The following is a 21,952-nucleotide window of genomic DNA, read 5'->3' as shown; positions in this document are numbered from 1 at the left end:
TCTGTATGAAGATAATTTACCAAACAGGACAGGTCTGTTTGCAAATTGCTGTACACAGTTATGTCGGTACTCAAACGGGTACTTACATGCCACTGTTTTGATGCCACAAGCTATATATATATATATACTTACATGAAATCATTGCTATCCTCCTGGTATTGTTAATGAAAACCAGCAACTACCACTGTCAATGAGCTCACACTCCTAAATATGTTTGGGCAGTTTTGGAAACTTGTTTTTGAAGTACGTCAACCAGAGAGGAATCAAAGAGCTCACAATGCGTTTTTGGTTTTCCTTCTCCATTTGGTTGTGGGTTTTTTTTTCATTTCATACCATAAAAGCCCTTCAATTTTACCACCAGGGCCTAAGAGGCACAGCTTTCACCATTTCAACACAATGTTTAAACTTATACACATAGAAGTAAATCTATACTGCCACAGCATCAAAGCAAACTTATGTAGAACTGGAGCACTGCTGGGCAAAGCTCTAACTCAAAATACACCAGGGAGTCAAATCAGTACCTTCTCCCATTCAGGTACCAATGTGGGTTTACCTGTGGTCGAAGCAAGTTTTGTTCTACTTCAGTTCCTGGTCAGACCAATAACAGATCATTAATCAAACTGGCACAAATCAATTCACACTGGAAAATGTAGAGTTTGAGAAGCAGGAAGACAACTTTTGGTCCAGAACTCCTTAAGCAACAGATCAGTACTCACCAATGTGAGTTGCCAGACCTGAGAGTCATACACTGACACAACTTTAGGGCTAAACTCTTCTTAATACCACACGTAAAGACAACAAGAAGTCAAAAGCTGTAATAATGCTAATCATAAATGGAGACCATTCATCATCTTGTCAGTCTTCTTTAAATTGGAGAAATCTTATGCAAAATGTTTTCTTTTTTTCTCCCCTAGGAAATAAAGTCTAACTTACATTGGATAAGTTCAGCTTACTCCGAGATTACCCTCTGTTGTGACTTATGCCCCATCTAACCCTAGTGATGCCCAGCTCCAAAGGGCTGCAGCAAATCAGAACAGAATTTAGACCTTAACCCTTTTATTGTGTCTTCATTTCTAAACCAGAGTGGTATAAAAGGATTAACAAAGACAGAAGATGCCACAAACAATGTAAAAGAACGTATGCATTTCTTGACATAACATGCCAATTATTTGGAAGTATCTGTTGCATTAGCAACATGTCGCTAAAAACCTGTTGAATGAACAAAAGGATTTAAAAAAAACCCCAACCACTAACAGGTTAAAGAACATTTTTCTTCAACAACACCTAGAAAGTAATTTGTTTAACAATACATATTTTAATACACCATTTGGTGTGTTTTGAAGGTATTGTTACATTTATTTTCCTTTTCAATCCATTTTTTTAGGTTGGCAAAATAAGAGGCTGAATTTATAAAGTGTTCAAAACTATTATAAAAGTCCTAACAATAGACATGTACTGCAACAGAAGATAAGGATATTTTTTAATTATCATTTCTGACAGAGATTATTATTTAAAATAGTCTGGTTTATGAGAGGAAAGTAATAAGACAAACCTGTAAATAATTGTTGTAAAGATGCCTGCAGTCAGGGAGGCAGACAACATTTGCATAGAAAAGATTTACAAACACAACCTTCACACAGCTCCATCCAAGCAAGCAATTAGAAGCCTAAGCACATTTTTATTTCTCCAGGTAGGTATTTAAACTTACGTATAAGAAAACTTCAGTCTTGCCTGAAGAACCACTCTCTAGGAATGGTTCTGTTTAGCATGTTTTATGTTATAATTTTAATAAGCATCTCTCCCTCTGGTTTCTTAGCTTCCCACATAATTACGAAGATATTTACTGCAAAGTGACTACCTGATGTTACATTACTATTTCTATTATTGACACTACTATTAACACAGTACAAGACAATGCCTATCACTCAGTTTACTATAGTATAAACCTTATTCCAAACCCTCCTCTTCTTCTTACTACCACCACTTCATAGTTTTGCATATTTTTAGTGGAAACAAGTCTTCCCTTACGTGGAAAAGAAATGCTACCTGCTAGCCTTTGGACACTTAAAACCCTTTGGGACCATGATGAAAACCCTATCATATAAACTTGATAAAAGTCACAGAATTCAACTGGATTAAAATAGTTTTACAACCATGTCAATAAAATAGTGTATGAAAACCACACATGTATAATTAAATGCAGTGAACTTTGACCATCTGCATCACTCAACATGTAGAAACTGTATTTGACCAGCAGTTTTCCTGTCTCAGTACTCTATTTTATTCAGCTGGGTTGAATTCTTCCAAACGTAGAAATCACCCTCAATAGCTACGGACAAGGCTTTCAAAAAGCTGTAGACCTTGAATGAACTGACGATCATCTACTTTCGGGAGAAAAGAACGCTGCACACAAACAAAAAAATAGAACCTAAATCCACATAAAGTCCTCTTTACATATAAAAGATGTCTAGTTCCAGTGAGTACCTCCACTGTGCAATAACAAAGCCTTCAGCATGCAGAAACAAAAGACATCCTGCATTAGGCAACAATCCGATTGCTGGGGGAGTACTTTTTTTTTTTTTTTTTTTGATAATAGCATACCTGCTTCTTCTCTCTGACTCCTATTCTTGGGAAAGGAAAAAAAAAAAGCAGGTAATCAAGAGAGGCTTAGAACCACTGTTCATTACCATTTTTATCAGATTTTCAATTTAAAGAAAGTAATACACTCTGAATGCCATCCTGCCAACAGGCTAGCAAACATTCAGATACAAAGATGGTGTAAGGACTCTAAATACAGCTTCTGTAATAAAATAGAGATGTGGGAATTAACACCAAACACGGCAAACAAATTCCTCTGGTTTCCAGCCTACTGTTCTATCTACCTGCTAGAACATCCCAGACAAATTATTTGCCAAAAATGTGACTTTGCATTTGCAGCATATGAGCTTTTCCCTCTCGCTCCCCCTCCAGTGAGGAGCAAATGATCATGGAAGAGATCAGAGCTCTCATGAAACATGGTAACCTGCACAGGCTCTGCCTTCAGGAATTTTTGAGGTTATATATAACCCTTCTCTGATTCAATGTCTCATTTGAAAGTAAGACCACAGAAGAGAAGACCTGTGACCTACTGGACTTCTTGGAACATCCTTTCTTCTGCGCCAGCACCAGAGATGAGCTGTCCACCATCCCAACACCGTCTTATTTTTTTTCCTGCATTGCAGCCTTTCCTGCATTCAGCTTCTAAAGCTCACCAAGTTTTTGTTTATGGATCATAATGACCCATTCTCTTGTCCATTCCTCTGCTCTCCTCCTGTCCAACCTTCTCCAAACAATGGAAAAGCTCACTTCTAGTTGGCACGTTTGCTCTTTCTAGATCTAGCCTCAGTCAGTTTGTACAGGGGTGACTACAGAAGTGAAAGTGGTCCCTCAAAGTCCCTTACTAAGGAAGCTTCAGGCAACACATCAGGCAGGAATTGCTGCCAAAGGATCAAGTGACTTCATAGAACTGCTGAAGCTTGGTATATTCCTGTCAAATTTTCTCTGCTCTTTCCCAGACTATAGGAGGACAGCATACCGCTAACACCTACTCACAAATATTCCAGAGGAACAGACAGAAGACAAAACTAGGAAGAAAATGCTCCAGTCCCCAAAGCTGATTCTGTTTATCTCAAAATAATCAAGACCTTACTCAAGTAAGAATAACACCTTGCTAAAGTTTCTGTGTCTACTGCATACAGGCGTGCAGGGGGAATATATCCCTGCACAGCATTTTAAATACTACAGCATTATATTGAAAATGTTTATAGCAGACCAAGTCACTCTCTTACCTGAGGTATAATTGAAATTTTCTTCCGCAAGTCATGGAGTCCTAGCTCTGATGTCAAGTACTTATCAATCCAAATCCTTCCTTCGGGTTCCGCCAAGCGAAAGAGGGCTGCTATCAGAGAGCTTTTCCCAGCTCCGGTTCTTCCCACTATTCCAACCTACAGAGCAAGCCAAGCTTGTACAATTAAATCATGAGCTTTTCAGGATAAACTAATATGTCAAGCAACAGTTTTACAACATCACAGGATTTATAGTAGAGCAAGCACCAAATAAAACTTCTTCATAATTAACATTTTTTCGAGAGGGAAAAACCTCCCCCCAAATCAGTTTGGATTCAGGTGACATTTGGATACCCAACAATTTCTTGGATCATATTCAAAGGTGAAAGATCTTCCCTTAATGTGTGGTGTTTTATTGTGTAAACAAGATAAAGCGGCTTGGTGTATAGAGTAATGCGATTCAAGGCTGCTAATTTTTATACTAAACCTGGTTTGGCGGGCGATCTTAGGCAAATCATTTCAGGCATGCACCTACTTCTCAATCCAATACAGGATTCCCATAAAGCACTTTGGGAACAATGTATGAACAGTATTCCCATTTTAAATAACTAAGACTGATTTTGGTTAGCATGGTTAAGGTGAAGTACTTCAAAGTAGTCAAAGTAGCCAAAATAAAGCCAAAACTAGCAGGAGGATTATAAATTGTATTCATGCTTCAGACAGCTTCAACAGAGAGGACACAAGTACTGAAACTACAAGGCCACATGAGCAAGCTGCAATTCCTTTCCAAACAGGAGAGACAGTGAATAATAAAATACATGTTCCCAAAGAAAAATCAGAAGCTGTATGCAATGTGAAAAAGTAACACTTTCAGAAGAAGGAGGTAGAGAAAACGCAAAATATGGGATCGCTAACTTTAATGACAAGGGGTTAATCCTACAAATATTTCATATGAAACCAACACTTGGGAGAAAGTAGGCTCATTAATAAATGAGAGGAGACATATAATTAGTGGTGATTAACTACTACTTGAACAGCAAACTCTTTTTCTATATGTTGTCTTCAGGTAAATGATTCCTACAGAAAACAATGTACAGTAATCAATTGTATCAGAGAAGGTGATGGGAGTAACCCTCTACACAGATCTGATCTGGCAGGATTTATTATTTCCTGCACTCAGTTCTAATCGCTACATTTCCAGAAAGAAATCAACACACCGGAAAGAGTTCAGAGAAGTGCAACATAAAATTAATATGGGTTGGAGATACTGATTTGATGAGGAAGGATTTATGAGGATTAAACATGTACAATACAGCCTGGCGAAGTGATTGGGGTGCAGAAGGGAGGAAGAAACATGAAAACCTTCATGAGTATACGTACAGACACCAGAGGGCAATTACCCACTGCCTGAGACACTCAGACGTATGCAGTAATGACTGCTGGAATGAAATTAAGCACAGGAAACATTACATCGAAGAGCAAGGAGAAACTTTCTACCCGTCAGAGACATTAAGCTCAGACAAAGCAGCAGTGCCCACATTAGATCAAAAATAAACAAAACACTAAAAAAGTATATTGCAAGGAGCAACTTACTCTGCATAATCTAAAAGGTATTTTCTACTTCTATTTTCCGATTCAACAATTTCATCCAACAATTCATTATTGTACTATTGTATATAAACTAATTAATATTTATACAGTGCTTATTAAAGATACAGCCTAATCTAAGCAAATCTGTTACAATAAATGATAAAATGCCTAGTATTCTAAATTATATCAGTGAAACAAAGGAAAAATAGTTCAGAACAGTTACACTACAGCTCAGAAAGAAAACGCTGAATGGAGAACACAGACACCCAGAGTTGTGAAAACAAAAGTTCAATTGTTTCTCTGTAAATGTCAGTGATACAAAGTATTGTATTAAGGATATAAAGAAAAAACATAAAAAATACATTGATACTTAAAATAAAAATGCAGCTGCTCTGCATATTGTCAAAATCCCACTTTCAGTTTGGCATCAAATGAAAGGACTATGCTCTTCAGTATTTAGAGGAATCTATTTGTATTTTTGGTCCAATTGACTACAGGCTGCTGAAAATTGACATGAATTTGAAACAGCTCTCAGTATACACTTTTTTTTTTTTTTAGACATTTTATTTTTCAGAGGGCCATGTTCATAGCCAGTGCAAACACAGCGACGGTCTGCAGATGGGAGTCCCAGCCACCTAACAGGAATCATATGGCCAGGATTTTGTTGCCCGATGCAAGCCATGTGCATACACAGGAGTACACCTGCTACGCTGGGCTCATCATTACTCAAGCGTCACTTGTACTTCAAAGTAAGAGCTGCACAAAAATGAGAGTGAGATTTACAGCATGTCAGCTACTCCACTGAAACTGCCCGTGTCTTTGTTATCCCTCAGGCAACTTCCCTTTCGTGCTACGCTGTGAGAGTATTTATGCGAACAGCTGCCATGCCATAAATCTAGACCCTCACCCTCCTAACTTTTTCATGTAGCCATACCCTCAGATTTAGGATCTGTCAGGACAAGGTGCATTTAACACTATATTAGTCAATAAGCATTCATAAGCACCCTAAACCAAAGACAGTGGTGTTTAAAAACCAAGCCTGCACATGCTAACCTTCTCCTGCTGCAGCTATAGTAGCTGAAGAGGTTAATCACAGCCAGCTGCTGGCAGAGCTCCTTACGTGAGCACTCCCTGGTCTGTCTCTGGCAGACTCCGCTACGTTAGCAAAGATGTTAAAACAGAGGGTCCTTCCTAGCCTGCTTCGACTGAACGCTGACACAAGCAGATCAAAAAAGACCCTAACCCATGAGTGATCTGCCAGTAATCACCTCCTCCATTCTTACTGTACCTACAGCTCCCCAAACTGGGTGCTGGGGTGGCCAAAAAAACCCACCCTACAAGCACGGCAGAAGCTTAAACTCATTCATCCTGCCAGTGGCACTGCAGCCACCAGAAGTCTGTACGAGCCAGGGGTATGAGCAGGCATAGGAGCTCTCACTGACAGCCGCATGGGCAGAATCCCTAGTGGATCTGGAAACCTGGTTCTGAAGAGACGCTTCTCCATAATTAAAACCAATATAAGGGGCACAGATGCTTAGGAGATTTATTTTACACAGTGGCAGTCTACTGCAGTATTGTGCAAAGCATCACAGAAAACAAACATGAAGTTCTTGGCAATACTCTCAAGCTGGGCAAATTCACTTCAGGATGACAAAACCACAGCATAACCACTCAGCAAAAATAAATACCCCCAGTCATCTCTCCCCCTCCTGCCCCCACCAAGGCTTGAGTCATACACTGCTAATATCTCTTGCTTCCGTTTTTAATTTTATTTTATTTCTGTCTCTCACTAAGAAATGTAAATCTTCTTGTCTGCTATTACATTGGAGTGATATATAACACCTAAAGAGACGGCCCATAGGCAAGAAAAGTAGAGGGTGGATAAACATCCCTTTTGCTCTTCTTCTTAAACACCATTTTAACTCACCCATACCTAATTCCATGAGATCATCTCCATGCAGCAAAGTTGGGTTGAATTCTGGTAACATGCGTTATTAAAAAGGTCCACTTGAGCAACGAAACAGGTTTGGGACTGAATGGAAAAGCATGTTACAAATGAGGCGAGGGGAATGATTGTAGAGAGTTGAACCAGCCTCCTAGGGAAGATATCCTAATCAAAAAAGTACATGTGCATTTGAAATGTAGCGAAGCACAAATTAACACTGCAGGGCTCTAATTTAATTTTGTCTGTGGGGGAGACATTCCCTGCAGCACTCTTTCAATTGCGATGGTGTCAAAGTTGGGGAGGAAGAGTCAAATTTGCAGAGGAGGAAGAGTTTTATTTCTACGTTTCTTTTGGCTACCAATCTAATTAAGAGCAACAGTTAATTGGATTGGTAGCCGAAAGGAACTGAAATAAAATCCCTAATTCTAAACTTATGCAACTGATTTGTATTTCTTTCTTCTCTTTTCCATTCGGGGCTCTGTGCAAGAGCATATACATTCCTTATTTTCAATTGTCTCTGCTCACCTTGTGTGCTGACACCCTTCGTTCCATTTACGTTCCCCCTACTGCACCCTCAGTTTCCTAATGCAGCTCCATTTGCTTTGGATATGAACAAACATTTTGGGCTTAGTCTGTATTTTGAATGTCTGCCACTTTCTGATGAAATCCAAATCTTATCCAAAAATTATCAAATATATTTAACCCTTTCTTTTGACAGACAGAAATGTCATGTTCCCAGACACATTTATGCTACATTTACAGGAAATAAATAGGTTCCAACTTTTGCTGTTAAATATGATTAAAGCTTATTTTTTAAAAGAACACTTACTAATTTCCTAACGTCCGTGTATTTTATAATGTATTTTTATCACACAGCTTCTTGTCAACTTACCATCTTTGCTTAATTTCTGTGAATGGCCAAAGACAGCCATATACATACCTTTTCTTTTGGTTTAATTAAAACAGACAAATGTCTTAACACCAAAGGTCCATCTAGACTGTAAGTGAAGTTAACATTTTCAAATGCTATCATTCCTTGGCTTGGCCATTCAGGTGGTGGATGCTTGTTGGTCTCCCAAGGAGCTTCTTTTTCAAGTTCTGTGTATTCCATTACTCTTTCTACCGATATCATCTAAGGGGAGGAAAGAAGACATATATATATATATATACACACAAAAATTTCAGCTTATTGCACGTATTGCAAATATTGCATGTATATATATGTGTGTGTGTGTGTATTTTTACTATAAAGATTCAATGCAAATTATTCCAGAGTTTTTCTTTTAAGCGCAGATAAGAGTATTTGGTACCAGTATTTGGTACCATAAGTTTATGCTTACTTTATACCACTGAAAAAGTGGAAAGAATGCATCTCATGTCCTACTACAGACCCAAATCTATCATAATACATAAATCCATACACAAGCATTCATTTCTAATCAGTAGATTAATTACAAATCTAAGTATGTGCATAAGTATTAAGAAATCTAAGCTATGAGAGTTGTCTGTCAGTCTTGGCTAAGATGACACCATTTTGCTGCGTGCTGGGAAGACAAAGCTAGAAATGAAGCTGCCATATGAGCTACAGGCAGACCCACCATAGCTACTAGCATCAAGTTACTGGCTTCATCATCCCTTTTTTGTCCTCATCACTACCACTGCAGGAATCCCCAGCAAATCTTTTAAATATGTTTGTCACAAGCAACTCCACAATCCAAGATAGCAGTCACCACATTATTAGTGGCTTAGATGCAATAAAACTCATTTTCCTATGTATTTTATGCCAGATATGAAAGAAACTGCAATATTTGCTGATGTCTCTAATCTTAGGGGAAGGAAGAGAATCAGAAGTTGAGCTATCTATACACTTTTTTCCCCTTGGGAAAATAATAAACGTTCTGTTTAGGCTCTGGTGCGCATCCTCACCCATACATCTTCTCAACACAATTGATTTTATTTAACTGTATCTGCTCTTAGACAGATTCTGAAAAAAAACCCCAACCCTCCATCACAAAGATATCCAGTATGCTTATCTTGCCTGGAGTGGCTTTAACAGCAGAGGTCACCAGGCAGCAAGTTCTCTGACCTCGTTGCCACCTACACTTTCCACATTACAAAATAAGCTCCAAGGAAAAACATGTAAGGAAGGAGTGGCAGAGTAGAATAGAGAGGAAATGTTCTTGCCTCCCCCAAATGTAGTCAGCCTTTAATAAGAAGAGATTTTTGGTGGATGTCCACCTGTCAAAGAAGTCGATGCTAATCATAACTCCATAAAACGATTAACATTCCACATCAAAGCCAGCTTAGTGAATGGCAAGCCTTTCTCCTCCGAAGTATTTCTGAATCACAGCCTCCAAGGGAGTAACTCACTACATAAGAGAGTCCCACAGATTGACACTTCCAAAACTTCCCAACTAGTACGAAAAAACCTGAAAGCTTTCTCCCCATTTCTCATGGAAGTCTGTCACCACTAGTTTATTCATGTCTGAAAAATGCTCTGAAGAAGCAATGTGCTAGACAAAAAAATACAAATCTAGCATTATTATTAATTTTATCTGTTAGTAAACATGGCTTTGTAACTTCCACAGAAGAACTACATGTGTTTCCTAGACTATGGTCAGCAAATCATAATTACAAGGAACCTTCAGTTGTCAACACAACACAAAAAAAAACAGGTTTATGCTCAGTATGTTCTTTTTACAGTCTTTTTTTTCTTATCTATTAACTTTAAAAAGTAAATAGGCAAACTAGAACATGCTAGTAAATACTGTAAATTGGTGGAAGGCATTTTACTTTACATATTTTGGAAAACACACAATCCTCTCACCTAAATATAAACAAATACCTTCAAATATTTGTTAACTTAAAACAAATTAAGAAGATATAAGCCCTTACAACGAATTAACAGGACCCTAAAAAAATGCCATGAGGGATATGAATCAAGTTTTAAAATGCAATAATAAATAACAATAAATTAAAAATCCCAAACCTAAAAAAAAATCATTTAAAATAAATCTCACTTATAGAGAGGGATTAATTTCTTGTCATTTTAATGAGTTGCAATGCAATTGTCTACGCTGTAACTAGACAGTCTCCTTTCCGCTGTAAAGGGAGATTATAAAGCCTCCCTTACTATGAATGGAGAGGGACAGTCACTGGGCACAATTCATCTCAGCAGACATTCAAAATCAGTCAGACAAATTATACCCTAGAATCACTTGCTAAGGTATTAATGCCCTAAGTTAATTAAGAAGAATCCCATCCTTAAGGCCTCAAGTCACAACCACGGAAAGGAACCAAGAGGTGAAAAGGAAGAAATAAATGTTACCAGGTTTTCAACTTCAGCACTTTGTCTGACACCCCACTGGAACGTTCCCATGAGGGTGATTGCGTAGGACAGTGCCAAACCAACCTGCCCCGCATTCAAAGCTGCAGAACAAAGAAAAAAGAATCAAATAGGTACACCGGTAATTACACAAAATTCTAGTTAAGTTTCCTTTCATGAGGTTACTTACATGATGGAAACATCACAGCCAGAATTTTGTTTGGTTACACTGTACTTGCCATCTGTGCAATGAGTAGCTGCAGGCAGAACAGCTACTTGCTGCATTTTTTTTTTTGGTATATTTTAGAACTTGTCTGTATATTTGAAAAGATAATCCCAATTCTCCTTGGCCTGGTATTTTATCTAAAAACTGAGGTTCAGTCTCAAGACTTGTTATGGTCATCCCAATCTGGCTGAGAATTAGTAACTTTTCACTTTTTTTCTAAGGGAATTAGATCAGCCCCTAAACCTAAATAAATAAATAAATAAACTTAAAAAAAAAAGAGCATAAAATGATTTCAAAATAAGTTACGAACATTTACATCAACTTTGTACTCTTGTAAACGATCAGATAAAATAAGAGGACAGAATATTTCTTCCTGTGTTCATATAAGCATTTATTGCTTCAGTGGGTCTACTCTCACAAAATAAATGAATTCTGTCTGCCCCAATATTAAGCATGATTGTCCTCTGACTTACTTGAACTTTATCCTAGGATAGCTCTATTGACTTCAAGAGAGCTACTCCTTATCCAGAGGCAAGGAAAGATTCAGGACTATTGTTTTGACTTGTCTTTTTGCATTCGAATAACATCAAACCTAGCTCAAAATTTTCAGTGTTGAGCAGCACAGTGTTCAAATTTTAACACACACCTGCATATACAGAACTTCTCCAAAGGAAAAAGAAAAGAAACAAAACCAGCAAATTAGCACTAATTTTCATGTCCAAGATAATTACTTCTTCCTTCATATTTTAGATTACTATCTCATTCTAGTACACCTAACCCAATTACATCCTGGATGATGCATACTCTAATGACAGTTCATGAGTGACAGTGAACATAAAATGTATTATTACAAGGCGATTTTCTTTCTGGAACTGGCCTATCCTGCTGATCCAAGATACTAGAAGAGTATCCCTAGGAATTTTAGCTTGCCTTTTGGCCTACTGTGCCATGTGTAGACAGCAAAAAAGTTGTTAAGCAGCAGCACTGTGGGTGTTTCAGTATGAAAAGCAAAGCCCTGTAGGCCCAAAAAAGAAAGGCAAAGGTGGGGAAAAAGAAAAAGATTTATTTGTTGTTATTGCTCTGAAAGCCAGAATCTCCAAAGTGAAGACTACAGATCTGCAAGTTTGTTTGCACATTTGGGGATGATGGTAGATGCATGCCTAAGCCCAGAAGATGACTGAACTGCCTCCAGTATTTGCAGGAAAGCAGATACAGACGCAGTGCCCTAGACTGAGGAAGAGATCATGATCTAGAAAGAAACATTTAACTTAATTACAGTCCTTAAACAATTAGAAACAGCAAACTATGAAAAAGAATTAGACATTACTATACATGGTAATTACTGGATGAACTTTTTCTAACATCTGTACTTACTCTTGGCGAGGAGCAGGGAACCAAAAGCAACCACTATAACAAAAATGGCACAGATGGCATCCAGACGCACAGCAAACCACCTCGAGGTTGTCAAAAACAGAAACCAGGCCTCTAAAGTGTATTTTAAAAAGACATAAGAACAGTGGATTATTAGAAAACAAAGCCATATAATTATTATTAAATTAATTCATGTTGCTATTATAAGTTGTTAAAAAAAACCACGTTGCCATCTTCAAGTGCACGACTTTATGGACTGATGATGATCAGAATGTTGTCCAGTTTTCCTGAAATGGTCTAACCTAGTTTTCACACTAATAGCAACCACAGCTAATATAGCGAACAGTAATAGGAAGAAAAAGAAACACAGTCAAGGCCTGAAGCGTGGTCCATTTATTTAAAATGGAAGCCTTTTTTTAACTCTAGTGGACTCGGGAGTCTTATACAAAAAGCAGAAGTACAACTACATTTGCTGTAGCTGGACTACCGTCTACAGGCTTTTAGCTAGAACATATCACAACACAACTGCCAGAGCCAAGTCTTTAAAAGGCAGGTGCAGCTGGTTAAGCTCCCATAAAAGCTACTCAATACAGCCAGTGGAACTACAAGAGCTATTCAATTGACTAAAAGCACATATCTACTTCTGGAGAAGCTCACAGGTGGACATCTCCACTGGGCACTCACATCCAGGTGTCCACAATTTGGTGCTAAATTCCATCACAGATAGATATGCTACAGTACAAGATACAGGAGACAGCAGGAAAAGACATTGCAATACAGAAGGCAACGTGTCTAAATTCAGGGCCAAAAACATAAGTCAAGTAGCCATAACAAAGTATGGCATTATTTATTGCTTAGGCTGCAGTCAGATGAATTGTTCCAGCTGCTAACAAGTCACAACAGAAGGTTACCATTCCAACCCTTTCTGCATTGCTTGTCATTACTCCGTGCTAAAGATCAGTACTGTTTCAACTGTGTCACTGTTCCTTAGCCCAGTGCTGGGAAATATTCAAATTAAAAAAATCCTTCTTTTTATAAAAAAAGGGAGGAGGTAAGTCTGGTTTTAAGCCAGATCATTTTGGATAGCCAGATTACGGAGTGATTAAATCAACAGTTCAGCCAACAGAACTCCATCTAACTTCTGGAGGGCAGCAGAAGGAAAAAGGGAGGATGACAAGAGGCAGCCAGGTAAGGTCCAGAGCTGGTAACCTCTTAGTCCCATTTACATCAACTCTAACTGCATATGCCTGACCACACATTTAGCAGCTGGTTTCATTAAACAAGACATTTGATATGGTCTAATAGACAGTCATACACCTAGGCACATGGAATGACATGCAGAAGAGCGCGCTGCATCGTCACAAACCTAGTTCCAGAAATTGAATTCACCCTGATAATTTAGGTACCTCTCTGAAACCCAGGAGCCAAGTGTCCCTGGAAACAGCCTACAGCAGCTTCCTGGTGACATGAAAGGTCATTTTTGGTGTAATAGTACACTTATAAGACCAGGAAATTGGACACTTGAGTTGTAGATTTTTCAGCTCCAAGGTTTTGCTCCATTGATCCCATTGTCCAGGAAGGTGCACTAAACTGCCAGCTTGAGATGGGTCATTCTGCAACCTCCCTATGTAACTGGGGTCACTGTGCATACAGGAAGGAATATGGCAATCATGGGGACTAACAAAGACTCATCATGGTGTAACTTCTGATGACTCATGAGCTTCCTTATAGAGATGTTGCACTGGCAGGAAGGAAACTTAGGTTTGGTCAAACCTCAGCATGCCTTTTAGATTTTTTTTTATCTAAAGATTATTCAATATCAAATTCATAGGCATCCCTGAAAGAAGGTTCAAAGCGAGTGTCCTGTTTCCCAGGCTCAGCCCTAAATAGAGGAGGATACTGCTCCAGCCAAAAGCGCTAAACAAAACCATTGCTGGCTGGGAGAGCTTTCTGCGATGCAGGAAAGAATTTAAAGCTCTTTGGGAGACTTAAGAACCCAGGACTCCAACTTTGTCAGCTAGTATGAAAGGTATCCTCTTCTGTCGGCTATTGCTTGCACACATTTAGTATCAAAGAATCATTCAGGAAGGAAGCAACCTCAGGAGGTCTCTAGTTCAACCGCCTGCTCAAAGCAGGGTCGGCTCTGAGGTCAGACCATGTAGCTGCATGCTTTATGCAGTTTAAGTCTTGAAAATCTCCATAAATGGAGCCTGCACAACATCTCTGGGCAACCTGTTCCTCTGCTTGACTGTCCTCATGGTGAAAAAGTTTTTCCTTGTATCCCGGTTAAACCTCTCTTGTTTCAACTTATACCCGTTTTCTTGCTCCTCCCACCATGTACCACTGTGAAGAGCCTGACGATCTTTTTGATACCATCCTTGCAGGTACTGGGAGGCAGCTATTAAACCCTCTGTAAGCCTTCTCTTCTGTGAGTTGAACAAGTCCAGTTTCCTCAGCCTTCCTGAACTGCCCAGGAGGGGTCTTACTGACAGTTTTGTTAGAGAGATGCATAAAATTGACTGGAAAATAGTGTGTTTATGTTCCTTAGATCTGACCTTAAAATAGAAGAAAATATTTCTTTTAAAGGTCACGGTCCTCTTTGTATAGTTAAACTTTTATATGCAGTTTATTGACTAAAGATGTCTTTTAATACAAAGCTTAAAAAACAACTTTGTGTTCCCTCGCTATCAGCTACTGTAAAATTGATTTGGTCAGATAACTAGCGACTTGAAAATACTAAGAAATGGGGAATTCAAAGCTAAAGGTGCCTCCCTGGAAGATATGTTTCCCCGGTCACAAGTTACTGGGCTCAACACGGAGGTCAGTGTGCATGATTCTACAGCCTGTGATAAACTGTACTTCAGAAAAGATCAACTGATCTGGTCTGAAACCTTAGAAGTCTACAAATTACAAAAAAGCCATAGAATATACTTGTATGTCTTACGACAGAGAAAATTCAAGATCTTACCTAACAAACACAAAATTGCAAACTTGCATTGTGCTGCATCTTGAAAAACATTGTAATAGACAACATTTAATTGACAGAAGGTAAAGAATCACAGCGCAAACCTGAATTATATTATTCATGCTTGCAGAATATTAATATTTTACACCTTCTGGTCATGTTAATACCGTATATTAGATTTGAGCCCTGAAAGCTGCTCAAAGTAAAAAAGAAGTGAGATTTAGGAAACTTTTCCAAGATGATTTATATTAACCATCTCTGCCCAGTCCTAGCACACTATTTAATATTAAAAGCTTCATAATATTGCTTGTTTCCCTCTCTCTCTCTTAAAGATAGAATCCAGGAAAATGTCAAAAATGATTCTTTAAATATTCTTATCAGGCATACTTTAAAATGTTTATCTTCGACACTTAAAACATATGTGTGGGTATCTCAAATTATATTACAGCCCAAAGTAAACTCTCAAAATCTAGACAGATAGTAACTTTTTTGTTCTAACAGAGAAATTTTACCCTAAAGAGACAAGTGCACAGTTCCTACTGATTTTAATGTACATTATATATACATGCCGCTGAGGGCATAAGATATTTCCCTCCTACAGAGCGAAGTATTTGATTTTTCACGTCAATTCATCACAAACCTGAGTGGAGGTCTTGGTGTGCATCAAATAATTTTTGAAATCTTTCCTCTGCTTTCAAAGCCCGAATAGTCCAAAGTCCCTGGAGAGATGACGACAAGTGGGAGAACACTGGACTTCGAGCTACAAAGGGAAATGAGAGTAACTTAGCAATAGCTGAAGGACTACATTTAATTCTTTTTGTACCACACTAATCTTTAATCCTACTACTTTATATTTAACCATACGATTTACTGCACTGCATCCTTTTAGAATAAATATGTGCTATCTTTAACCAAAGTCCTCTTACTCAATTAGAATCAGTCAGACAGCCAGGCAGATTAATTTATACAAAAATGTCTTGTGTTTTTAACAATAACTGTCACCAAAGAAATTATTTGAGCTTTATTAATGACATGAGGCACCCATGTTTGTTATTCATAATGCTTAATATTTCATATCATAGTCAAGCTGAAGTCAGGCACAAGAGTCAGATCAGGTCAGAAACACCATGAGTATGTGCATGCAAGGTCCCAAAGACCAGCAACTTAGCATGTTCTTAACTAGCTTTACTTACAGATAGTTAAACTGACATACCTAAGGTTTATCATTATGCAAAACAGGAGTTAAGCATGTAATTCACTAGTTGAGAACCAAGGCAATTAGGAAGCTATTTGCATAGCAAAAGAAAAAAAATCTTTGATGGATTGTCTATAAAATACTAGCATTTCACATAATAATAAGCAGGGTTCAAACTAACATTAAGTCCCGCCAAACTACATACTTGTGGATTCTAGACGTTTAATATCTCTTGAAGTGTCTAAGAAATATCGTCGGAGAAAAATGAAAAGAATAAATAGTGGAATTAAGGGGATGAGTATCCAAGGAATCACTGCCACAGCCACAGCCACCACACCAAAAATCTGTAGGAGAGTCTGCAACACAATAGAAACAAAGTAAAAAACCTCTTTGCCAGAAGAATTTAATTTAAAACAAGTATAAAACTATTTAACACTACTGAAACACTTAAATATTTAAACGTAACTACCAAATTTAAGAGTGGATGCATTGTATAACATATGAGCGACATCTATTTTTAAGCAACTTGAAGAAATTACAGTAATACCTAATTTGACTAATTGTGCAGTTTATGGTTTTCTTCTGCATTATTTGTTCTTTAAGAAATGTCTTTACAAAACTGGTTGACTGAACATTAGTGTCTTACTTTGTGGACTATTCTGTGGCTGCTGTAACAAAATAATAGATGATTAATGAAATAGACAACTAATCTTTAATGGATCCAAGCTATATGGTGAATTAGGGATATGTTTTTTCACTCCAGGTAAAAAGAAACTGGGAAAAGACTGACTTTCAGTTGAAAGACTTGACAGCTGGAAGACCGACTTTCAACACAGACTTGTAACTTTTTTCCTAAAAACAGCTTTGTCCCATTTAAAAAGAAAACCCAATATCAGAGAAAGTGAGCTTTCTCTTCCCAAAGGACTGCATTGGAAAAGTTACAAATAAGATGAAAACATCAAACACTGCAAGGAGAAGTGTCACAAGAGGCTCATTTTACCAGGTTTACTTAAGAGGACGAGATGAACAGCTGGGCTAAACCTGAATTTACTCTTAGAAAACTAGATATAATGTGGAATGAAGCTTTGTTGCTTAGGACAGTGCATCCTGGCCCAACTTTCTGAATTAAATCTCACATTTCCTACAGACCACTTCACATCCTTCACATCAAACTTTCACTATGAAAAGCAGTATCTGCACACAAATTTCTTTCAGAACACCAGCTATGTACGTATGCATGCATGCATGCATGCCAGGAGTCCTGGCATACTGACATCAGGTGTGTCCATTTGCTCCTTAAAAAAGGGACACCCACACACACACAACAAGAAACCCACCCTGTACAAAAACCAGACAACTGAAATTCTAGCTCAACACTAAATTCCTGTATTATTTTCATTAACAAATTCCTTAGAAATGACAATATTTTCTAAAATGTCTCCATTTTATGGACTGCAAAGGACCCACCTTCTTCATCATCACATACGACACACAAGTAGATTCCAGCTGAACTTTGTGGCTGCCTGATTTTTGGATGCCAGAAATGCATTAGTGACCACTGGGTCCTGAGAACGTGTGTCTTATAGCAAAAAGGCTTCCGTCCCTTTATTTGTGCATCGAGTTGGAAAAGTTAAGCAACACGTCAGCTAAGGTCGGATACTGGATTTTCAAACACTTTCAATGGAAGTGCCTACGAAACATTGCATTTCCTGTTGCGCTTCTGGTAGCCCCCACGCACACGCTCTAAAGCCAAACCAAGCACAACCTTTTCCCCTACCTCTCTTTTTTCTTGAGGCTTCTCTGACTTTACCCTAATTTCACCTGACCAAACAGCAAACCCACACACCTTACGCATTACAACTGCATGAGTCAGCACAATTCAGCCTTCGGCTCTAGGCAAGATCTTAGCTCATGATAGAAGATTTATCAGCGTAACAGCCTTGCATCTCACAGATCCTGAAAGCACATTATAGGGTCTCATAAATCTATTAAGGAAAATAGCTATAGGGTAGGTATGGGGCAGGACCTCTGAAGGAAGATGCATTACCACTACACTGCTCATCTGTGGGTTAAGGTGTTGACGGCATCGTGTTGTTTGACCTTCTAGATACATACAGTAGATTGCAAACATTTTACCTAGATTTCATCACGAGGAGGTAAGGTGGCAGCGAGAGTGCACAGTATTTCACTTGGATCAATTATGCACACAGTTATGTCAGCACAAAGCAAAACAAAGCACCCTGACTCCTCACCAGCACTGCCGTCAGCCCTTCTCTACCTTCTACTTCTCTGGTGTTCTTTAAAACCCCATTTTTATCATGGGATGAGAAGGGAAATAAAGATTCCTGACCTCCTCCAAATTTTCTCCTGTCTAGATGACTGTTTTTCCCAGTACTGCTCATTGTCTCTGCCAAGCCTGTCAGCCATCCACACGCTAGCCAATTTCTAAAGGCTCCCTCACCTCCATCCTCAACGGCAAACGGAGATCAAAGTCTATTCCTTCCTTCTGACAACTCACTCCCAAATCTGCTTTATACACCTGCTGCCTTCCCCTTCTCCCTCTGCTACCTCCTAGACAGTCACAAAGAAGCAGTCTCTGAAGTACTTCTGCCTCCTCGCACCATCAGCTGCAAGCCTGAAGTGAAGCGCTGAGGAAAGCTGCTTCAAGGAAAAGAATTCGGAGGAAAATAAAATGTTTCTTAATAAAAAATAAAAAAAGCCAAACTGAAGTTTTAGTGATGATAATCTACAATATGTTGCAAAGTGCCGGTGGGGGTAGGAGTGGGAGTAGATCTATTAGGATCCAGCTCATGTAAACAAAGCCTTGCTACGGCAAAAATACAGGGAAGGAAAAGATGGTTAGGATGACTAAAGTAAAAATCTGACACCGCCTTTGGAAGGAATTTTAGATGAGCCTGCACCACCTTATCATTATAAAAATTTATGATAGGGTGGATCAGTCATGTGTGTTGTTTTTTTGGAAAACCAAACTTGCATATAAATTAACTCTTAATGAAGTAGTCTGAAAGCCAGACACAACCATTTGCAGACTGTAATCATGCAGTTACTGCGTGAGGTAAGGCAAAGGTTTTAGTTCGCAAGTTTCACAAGAGACAACTAACCTCTTCAGCTGGAGACTGCCCCAACTTCTAGTAGATTCACTGCGTGCAAGCAGGAGAACCCAAGATAATCAGTAGGCTGACGATAACCATAACACGAGCAGTCTGACTGCTCTCCTCTCTGGATACAAGCAGTGAGCTAGGTATTCAGTTTGCACAGCAAGAAATGCTCAGGACTGGATATCTAGACCTTGTCTAGCAGAATCAGCTTACAACTCAAAATTGTAAGCATGCAAGATTTCGCTACATAAAGAAATATGTAGCGTCTTTTACCATATTTCTTAATTTTAGCATTTAGAAGTCTTTTAAAATTCTTTTAAAATTCTTTTAAAAAATATAAGCTGATTAATTACCTTTTATAGCTATTGCACAGTATTGGAAACAAGACCACCTTACACAAAAGACAACAGATGCACAGGCTACCGAGGCTGAAAAGACCTGGATGGAGAAATCTAACTTGCTTCCAAATGGAGCCATATTGTCAAATGTCCACCTTCAAATCTGCTTCAGTTTCCCTGAAGAAAGAAGAATCTCCCACTGACAGACTCCATGTACTCTATCCCTAGAGTACAGAAAAGCACGTGCTGTTTCTGTTGGAGTCATCCTCTTGCTTGCAAGAGTCCTGAAAGATTTCCCTCATGCTTTGGTCAGTCACTCCATTCACTGTGGCTTATTTTTCCTCAAGAAATCTCCTGTCTTACCGTCTCACTAGAGCAAGCATACCCTCCTATAACCCTCTGGGGAAGTGAATGCTCTGGTCAGCACATTCGCTTGCGAAACATGCGCTTTCCCTTCATCTTCTGATGACCTACATATTTGTAATTCTTATAGGTGCTGACAGTGATATCCAGGAGTTTCTATCTCAAACAGGTCTTGATCTAGGAAGAACAAGGTATTTCTGTACCACAACCACACAATAGAAAAGCATTTAATGCGAAGTGAAGAAACAATAAGAAAAAAACCCAATAAAAATCTGGAAAAACATAGGAATTACATGCTATAAGCTTTTCCCTTTCTTGCAGAGACTATACCTTTTATATAATGTTACAAATCTTATGACAAATTGTAAGCCATTTGAAGTCATTTAATAAAGTTGACAGGACAAAAGTGGAAAAGTAAACTTTAGAGAGTTCAAGATGTCTCATGTCTACACTTCCATCCTGTAGATCACTGCCATTCCATATCAGTTATACCCTGAGCTCAATATTTCATGTTTGGCTCAAGTACTTCTTTGAAAAAGGCACTCAGCCTTCACGTACAGATGTTTTGAACTCCACAGGTCTGCCGACACTTTGTTCCAGTGGGTAGGTACCCTCAACTTCTTAGAGTCCTTTATCTCCTTGTGAAAGTATCTATGAATCACCTCTGTCTTCTCGCTAATGAGCTCAACAAAGTCAGATCTTTGAGGTCTTCCATTTTCTTCCATCATTCAAAAAGAAATTTTGCTTTTTTTTTTTTTAAAATGGACCTTACAATTTATTTCAGCATCTCTTATAAAATATATGCATAAGGGGTACCATGCAGTTGTGTGTCTGTGCCTAGTGTGATGCCGAGCTGGGTTTGACAGCTATGACAAAGCAGCTACTACCATAGGAACCACACTGTTCTGGACTTGTAGCTGGTGACCTGGTAGGATCTCTAATGAACGAATGGAGCCCAAGGGATGGGATTTGAGACTCAGAAACCTGAATGTGGGAGTCTACATGTGACCTACATAGGGAAGCTCCTGTCCTATTTGGCTGAGCTTAGAAAGTCATTCAGATAACCTAAGTTACCCTATGGCTGAATATTTGTCGAGAGTCCACTAACTGTATTGACTAGATGCCCTCTGACTACAGCAAAATAAGCATCTAAAGCCCAACAAGCAGATACCTAGATTTTGATGACTGAATCTGCAGTCAAAGCCCACCCAAGAACCGTGGTGTTCCAGGACTGGTTTTACCAATGTTTAAGCAGAAGTCAAACACACCTACCCCCCCAGACTCCGACTCCTTGGACCCTAATATGCACTCCCAAGGATTGTATTAGCCCATGGACACTGCCACAAAGCCATATTAATTTAATAATAACAACTGTGCATATCCTGGATTTCAAGTTTGCAACCTTAACTGCATTAACTTAGGGCACTCTCAGTCAGGCTGTGCTGTCTGAAGTAAAGCCAGGTCAAGAAACTACAAAACCCCACTCTGTTCGTACTTGCTTGGCATCACTACTCTTCCTCCTCCTCCCCTCCCCCTGACTAAAATTATTTCCTCGTTGGCTCTGCCAAATAACTGCATGCACAATCAATCCCTAATCCAGTTCTGACATTTTCTTTTTCCTTGAACACTTTTTAAAAAAAAAACCCAAACACAACATTCTTTTTCAAGCCAGGACTGTTTAGACTGACTGT

General features: G+C 38.7%; 1 protein-coding gene across 1 annotated transcript in view; it reads right to left on the bottom strand.

Moving 5' to 3' along the window:
- Positions 1-21,952, bottom strand: part of ABCC4 (ATP-binding cassette, sub-family C (CFTR/MRP), member 4) — a 142,558-nt gene that overhangs the window by 32,346 nt on the left and 88,260 nt on the right. The window contains 6 exon segments of the mRNA XM_009325566.1: positions 3,828-3,983; positions 8,300-8,491; positions 10,688-10,788; positions 12,285-12,395; positions 15,887-16,006; positions 16,647-16,797. Coding sequence (XP_009323841.1) covers positions 3,828-3,983; positions 8,300-8,491; positions 10,688-10,788; positions 12,285-12,395; positions 15,887-16,006; positions 16,647-16,797 — 831 coding nt within the window.

Source organism: Pygoscelis adeliae, unplaced genomic scaffold (genome assembly GCF_000699105.1).
Source record: "Pygoscelis adeliae isolate BGI_AS28 unplaced genomic scaffold, ASM69910v1 Scaffold56, whole genome shotgun sequence".
In the NCBI taxonomy this organism is placed as follows: domain Eukaryota; kingdom Metazoa; phylum Chordata; class Aves; order Sphenisciformes; family Spheniscidae; genus Pygoscelis; species Pygoscelis adeliae.
Note: the sequence above shows the minus strand (reverse complement) of the source record. Positions and strands in the feature narration are given on the sequence as shown.